Genomic DNA, 7,613 nt, shown 5'->3' on the forward strand with positions numbered 1-7,613 from the left:
TTTTCTCTTACTTTATACAGTTTACTGTGTGGAAAAATGGAAGGAGGATTTTCATTGGTTTTTGTTAATTTTCTCACAGCTGTCAGTTTTATTATATTTGAGGAACAGTAAAATCTAAATTAAACCTAAATTAAAACCTAGAAACCTAAGTGTTTATGTATGGAACCTCTGAAGCTTTCTGTGTGGCAGTCAAGAAAAATCAGGTGTTGTGTCTGACTCACCGATTCTGTAAATGAGAACTTTGCTGCCCGTGGGGTCTCTCTCTCTCAGGACTCCGAGGTAGCCAGCCTTCAGAAGGCCAAGAATACTTCTGGGGTGTAGATCTGCACTTATTTCTGGACATTCTGCTCTCCACTTATAATAGTTTTTTAGTAACTGAAAAATAAAATAAAAATTGTCTACAGATAGCGTACATGGTAAGCATTTTGTAAAAGGGGTAGGAAAGCCTTGGCATTACGTGTGACCCTTGCCCTCCGTTACGTCAGGATTTTAAGCTAGGGTATCTTCTTAGCTGTAAAAATTAAAAGCTTCCTTCAGCAAGGATCTCAGGTGATAGGCGTTAATCGCAAATTCAAAGTTGAGTAATTCTTATTCGTCTCCTGTGGTGAGTGGTCTCCAGAGGTAGCTGCCAGCAATACCGCTCCTCTTGGTGTACACATGCCATCCTTCCCATCAAGAAGTGGAATCCCAAGGGTGTGAAGTACAGCATAAGGGATATAGTCAATAATACGGTAATAACCATGTATAGCACCAGGCGGGTACTAGACTAATCGAGGGATCGCTTAGTCAATTACATAAATGTCTAACCATTATGCTGTACACCTGAAACTAATATAAAATAACATCGAATGTCAACTGTAATTGAAAAAGAAAAAGAAAAAGAAAAGAGGTGGAATCCATTTGATTCCTTTCCCTTGAACTTAAGTTGGCCTTATGTCTTGCATTGACTGATAGAATTTGGCAGAAGTGATAACTTCCTAGGTTTTAAGAAGCCTGGGACTTTTTGTTTTTGCTTTTTGGGATCCAGACACCATGTCAGATTACAAAATGAAAAGTCTATGCAGAGGGAGGCCCTGGAGGATGAGAGGCTGTCTTACTTAGGTAGCCTGACTTCAGCCAAGTTCTCATCTGATGCAACGTGGAACAGAGAAGAATATCTCCACTAAGCCCTGCCCAATGGAAGGATCACAAACGAATAATACTTGTGGTTTAAGCCACTAAATTTGGGGGCGACTTGTTACGTGGCAATAGATAACTGAAACATCTACCTTTAGTCTTTTTAAAATAGCGAATCGAAGTCAATCAAATCAATTAACTCTACAAATGTTTTTGGGACATCCACAATGTTCCACACACTGTGCTAGGCACTGAGTTAAAGCAGTAACCAGAATAAGTCTCCACTGTCACTGGAGGTGACCTGTTGATGACAAGTGGAATCACATAGGCCATGCTCTACAGTGAAAGGTTCAGTTCTCAGGCTGCTTCTTTAGAAAAACTTCAGTTCTGCCACTTCTTACCTGTGTGATTTTAGGTAAGTGTTTAACTCCTTTGAGTCTTGTTTCCTCACTGTCTACCTGATAGAATTTTGTGCAAAGCATCACATGTGGACATAATGAGTGGCAGTTAACACTGCCATTTTTATACTAGAGAAAGTCATTTGGATTAATTGGCTCATCCAAGTATTTAGTAAAGGTTTACATTCACGATAACTACAATCTTTTGTCTTTATTTTCTTTCTTATGAAAAAAAAAGAGCTAAATCAAAGATACAAAGGAGCATTTCTATACCACTGCTATACTTTCTATTAATAGTAAAACAACAAAAATCGACTTCGTTAATAGTGATATGCATTCGGAGAGCCTATGGAACAATATGCCTGGATATTAGGTCTTGATAAGATATAGTTGAAAAGAATCCCATATTTTTGCCCCAAAAGAACCACCAAAATGGTTACTCTACATTTACAAATAACACAAACATCGCCAGTGTATTGTGAAGAATACTAAAATCAAATTACATATTTAAAATCTACTACATTTTAATTTTCCTCTTCATACTTTTCAGCATTCTCAATTTTTCTAAAATGGCAAAATATTTGTTTTGAGTTTAAAGAGATCTCTTAGCAATGTGAAACTGAAGTTCAGATGAAGTGAAAGAACACATTTTATAATTGAGAATCATTGGAATAAACGTGATAACTGTAACCACAAAGTACTAAAAATCTGGAGGAGAAACTACAAATACAAATTTAAAAATCAAGTAGAGGGTGGAATGCCAAGCTGTGGGAAATCCCAATGAGTGGGAATGGCTAGAGGAAGAAACTGGTTGGATTGTGGCAAAACCCCACCATAGGTACACAGAGGGAAGAAAAAGACATCTTGCTTCTGCTCTCTCTGGCTCTCTCTCTCTGTCTCTCTCTGTCTCTCTCTGTCTCTCTTTCTCTCTCTCTCTCTCTCTTTGTCTCTCTCTCTCTCCCTCGTGCTTGCATGCTGATATTTCTTTTTCTCTTTCTTTCTTCCTCTTTCATTTCTTCATTTAATACATTTTTCTTAACTTTTTTTTTTTTAAAAAAAGAGAATGTTGCTAAAAATTAAATGCAACAGAGAGGTAAGAAAGAAAAAATGTCAGTAAATTTGATGACCAAGAAATAATTGGTAATCTAAATAGCAATTTCCAAAGGCAGTAAGAACAAAAAGCACATTGTAGATTCTGGTAGATTCATTTTATTCTATAAGATGAATTCTTCATCCTCCTGTCTTAGGGAGCATCAGAATAAGTATTACTAGCATTGCACAATGCTCGTTACATTTTTCAGGCATAAAAATAAGCCTTTTAATTATGATTCAAGCAAACTGCTACCCAAGAGATAGGTGCATGTGTTGAATGAAAGAATAAATTACAGTAGTGCCTCCTTATATGCAGTTTTACTTTCTATGGTTTCAGTTACCTGCGGTCAACCCCAGTTCGAAAATATTGAATGGAAAAGTTCAAAAATAAACGTTTTGTAAGTTTTAAGTTGTGCACTCTTGTGAGTATCGTGATGAAACCTCACGCTATCCCACTCATTCCTCCCTCTGCAAAGACTCATCCCTCTGTCCAGTGTCTCCATGCTATAGAGGCTCCCTGCTCGTTAGTCACTTAGTAGCCATCTGGGTTATCAGATCGACTGTCGTGGTATCTCAGTGCTTGTGTTCAAGTCACCCTTATTTTGCTTAATAATGGTCACAAAGCCATTCATATAACTTTGATTACAATATGTCATAACTGTTCTATTTTACTATTAATTATTGTTGTTAATCTCCATAACTTTGATTACGATATGTCATAACTGTTCTATTTTACTATTTTACTATTAATTATTGTTGTTAATCTCTTACTATGCCCAGTTTATAAACTAAACTTTATCATAAGTAATATATAGGAAAAAGCAGACTATAGCTAAGGTTCAGTACTATATCTGGTTTCAGGCATCCACTGGTCTTACAAAGTGTCCCCTGACCTTTGAGAGTGGGGACCACTCTCTTGTATAAGTAAATCAGATGAATCCAAACAGTTGGAAAAATGATTTTTGTAAAGATGCACAAATAACTCTCATGCCTTTGACATTTTACTTTTACAAATCAAAATATCTAAACCTGTATCTTTATTACTCTTTCACCGATAAATAAAATCAAAGGTCCAGTTGATATCATAAACAATGTAAATGATATAAACGGCCACTGAGCAATTCTCAAACGAATCTCCTAAAATTCACAAGACAAAAAAAAAATGGGTGCAAATGAATATTATTATTGGAAGGCACCTGTTTTGTACTAATTAGGAAAAAAGAAAAAGAAAAAGTTATGGTTTAGTTTAACTATGCTTTATAATAGAGTAGGTTTCTTCTTACATTTTGCATGTATTTTCAAACATATTTGTGCAGTTTTTATAGCACTTAATGGCATCATCTCCGATTACCCCTCACAACTGCCCTGAGAGGTAACTGTTGTTACCCCATTTTATGGATAATAAAACTAAAGCTCAGAGAAGTTACATATTTGTTTAAGGGCAATAGCTATAGGATCGGAGTGGAGACTGGAACTGAAGACATGATAAATTTTACAAAAGAAGCTACATTTAGTGGGAAATTAGCAGGGAGAGTCCATGGAATTTTGAAAGCTTCAAAGTCATTGGGAAAACCATAACAATATTTAAAAGGTAGAAAACTTATCACATAGACATAGAACAGACAGAGATGAAGAGTTGGCTGTTTTTATGTTCATTGTTTTAAACAGACAGAGCAAACGTAGTGCACCTGAGAGAGCACAGGCTCCCCTGAGTTTAACTCAAGTTCAAATCCTTGCTCTACCACTTAATAACTGTGATTTCAGACAAGTCACTTACTCTTTACATCTCAATTCCTTCTAAAATGAGAAAATAATGAGATAATCCTCTCAAATCCTACTTACCAAGGTACCCGGCACTCTAAGAGCTATTAGGATTCTAAAAACCTCATTAAATAGTTATCACTTCAAAAACAAAAACTACAAAAGTGAGACATTTCATTACAACTCAGGGATTTATTGAGTTTTGTTCATACACTAAAACTATCGGGCTTTTACATTTAAATAAGGAAGTTTGAGTTGAATTAACTGCTTTTGTATAAGAAAATGAAAAAATAGTTTCATACTCTAAACATTTACCTCTCATTTCCAGTTGGCAGGCAAGTAAGGCAAAGAGTTCACAGACAGAAACTTGATCTATCTCTTGTGGATTTAGACACAGTCCTGCTAGCAAATTACTCAAGGACATGGTGCAATGAAAACAATTCAGGAACATAATATAGAAAAAATATATGTATCAGAGGCTGAAGGTAAATTTTATTTCTTCTCTTTGTACATTATTTGTATTTTGTTGTGCTTTTTTATTTTTTCTTCTTTATAAAATGTATTGGGGTGATACTGGTTGATAACATTATATAAGTTTCAAGTGTACAATTGTATGATACATCATCTGTTCAATTGTATGATACATCATCTGTACAATTCTATGATACATCATCTGTATATTGCATTGTGTGCTCACCACCCAAAATCTAGTCTCCCTCTGTCACCATAAATTTGACCCCCTTTACCCTCTTCACCTACCCCCCCATCCCCCTTTCCCTCTAGTAACCACCCTTCTGTGGGTTTTGTTTATAGACATTACTTTTAAAAAGCAACCACAATGAAATTAATAAATCATACACTTTCATGGTCAGTTACCTCTACGACATACATATATCTAGTGCCTCACTTAAACTACACTCTCCCTAGGACCTGAGACTGTGTCTTCATATTTACTAGCGGCTGAGTAAATATTAGTTTATTACTCATGATGTTGGGACACCTGGGTAGCTATCTGACGAAATGAAAACAAAGTCAGATTCCTAGTTCATTCCTCACATCAAAGAAATACCAGAAGAGCAATAAGTCCAACACTAAAAAAAGAAGTCATAAATTACTAGAGAAAACTTTAGAGAGGAGAAGCTTATAATAAAACTGAGAAGCAGAGAACAACCAAATAAACACATTTGTTACATGAAAACTTAAAATTCTGCACAGAAAGAAAATAGCTTTAACAATGTCGGAAGACAAATAACAAACTAGGACAATGGTATGTTTGCTTTAATAAGAAAGACACTTTATGCATAAAATTTTTTATATTGTATGTATATTATATTTTATGTAAACAAAATGGAAGAAAATAAACGAGTGGCAAAAACAAGCAGTTATGGAGAAAATTAAAAATGTTAACAATATAAAAGATGATTAATTAAATAAATGCATATTCTAATAATGAGAACCAGTTTCACCTAGTAGGTTGACACACAGATCATAATGTTTGCGTTGGTGATACTATGCAATTGTATATATGCAATATAGAATTGACGAAATTAGCATTTTGGAGGACAGTTGTTGTAGTCCTCAACACTGAAAATGCACATCTCACTTCAGCAGCAATTCTGCAGGTCGAACTTATCCTATAAGGATATATTTCTATCTTTTCACCAAGACAAATATACAAAGACATGCTAGAATGCCCAGTCAGTGATGGAAGATGCCCCATTTGTCTTGTTTGCTTCATTTTGTGCACTGCCAGGCAAATTATAGGAATTCAAAAAATAATCATTGAATGAAGGAATGAACAACGTGCATGGCAGCACTGCCATTGTCTGATGACAGCTCCGTACTAGGGACTGCTTATTAAATGTTAATCTAATAAATTCATGCAATACAATAGCATGCAGCCCATAGAAGAATAAGATATATGTATACATGCGGAAATGAGATGATCGGGTTTTAAAAAAAGGCAAAATGTAAAACACATGCATATGCTTGTGTGAAGCCGGCTATCTGGACAGAGAAACACGAAACAGCAACAGTGACCGCCTCTGGGCAGATGGCTGGAAAGTAAGGTTTGGAGTCGGGAATTTTTTTCCTTTCGAAAGTTACTTTCAGAAACTTACTCTTCTCTACTATTTATGGATTATTTTTACCATCGGTAGTCTTTACTTTTTTAATTAAAAATTAGTTGCCAACAACCAAAAGACGTCATACTGAGACACGTTGGGATTCTGTACTATAATATTTCCCCTGCCTTTCAACTCGCAGGGTGACACTGAGCAAGCCACCTGGAGAAAGGGCTAGACATGTTCAATCACTGGGCGCTTACTCTGCGCCCAGTTCTGTGCTGGGTACTCACTGTTCTGTCAAATGGGTTCATGATCGGTCCTCGAAACCAGTCAGTGAGGTAGATATTCTCACCATTATTTAACAGATGAGGATGCTGAGCCCAAAGTGACGTCAGTAAAAGTCACATCCCTCTTTCTGATTCCTGTCTTCTCACCACCCCTTCTCTTAACCGGCAAGCTGTACCATACCTGAAAACCCAAAGAAACAGCCTCATCCTTCATCCGTCCGCCCAAACCATACTGGACTACGTTAAAGTCTTGACACTTAAGGATTACTATTAATAACACTATCTCGGTAGAATTTGGCTTTAGATCTTCGGTTTTACTGGCAATTTCATTCTCCCCGCCAAATGTGGAGTTAACTGAGATGTAATAAAATCTAGGCTTCCTACTTCTCAGCTGTTGCTTTTTTTTTATATCATCTACTTTCTGCCAGAGAAGAGAAAAAGCATTTCTCCCAAACTTAGTAAGTTCGGGACACTCATCTAGAGCAGAGTTCCAGTGTTTGAGATCAATGGGCCATCATCACCCCGGAGGGCTCCAGCTTGGTGGAGGTTTTCCGTTTCCATGACGGAGAGAAACTGGAAGGACCGGCACTGGATCTCTCAGAAGACTCCCAGGCACAGTGCTCGCTGCCCAGTGCGCCAGGGGCGCGTTCCCACCAAGGGGGGCAGGACAGCACACCCACGAGTGCCCAGCCCTGTCCACACGGAGGGGCGCAGCGGGGAGGCACCCTTACCCGCCAGGCCAGGTCCAGGTCGAAGTCTCGGGCGCGCAGGAAGCGCAGCAGGAAGGAGTCGGTGAGCGACGCGGGCGGAGCGCCCGCTGCCCGCGCGCGGCACCGCAGCTCGGCCAGGGCCGGCTGCAGCAGCGGCGAGTGGTCGGGCAGCGCGCTCAGCTG

The 7,613-nt window shown here is 37.9% G+C and overlaps 1 protein-coding gene across 1 annotated transcript in view; it reads right to left on the reverse strand.

Annotated features, from left to right (window-relative positions):
* The window catches only part of TTPA (alpha tocopherol transfer protein), a 25,078-nt gene that overhangs the window by 10,451 nt on the left and 7,014 nt on the right, over positions 1-7,613 (reverse strand). The window contains exons 3-4 of the mRNA XM_015598599.2: positions 7,452-7,610; positions 222-375 (exon numbers count right to left, since the gene is read on the reverse strand). Coding sequence (XP_015454085.1) covers positions 222-375; positions 7,452-7,610 — 313 coding nt within the window. The remainder of the gene's footprint in view (positions 1-221; positions 376-7,451; positions 7,611-7,613) is intronic.

This window comes from Pteropus alecto, unplaced genomic scaffold (genome assembly GCF_000325575.1).
Source record: "Pteropus alecto unplaced genomic scaffold, ASM32557v1 scaffold87, whole genome shotgun sequence".
NCBI classification, from domain to species: domain Eukaryota; kingdom Metazoa; phylum Chordata; class Mammalia; order Chiroptera; family Pteropodidae; genus Pteropus; species Pteropus alecto.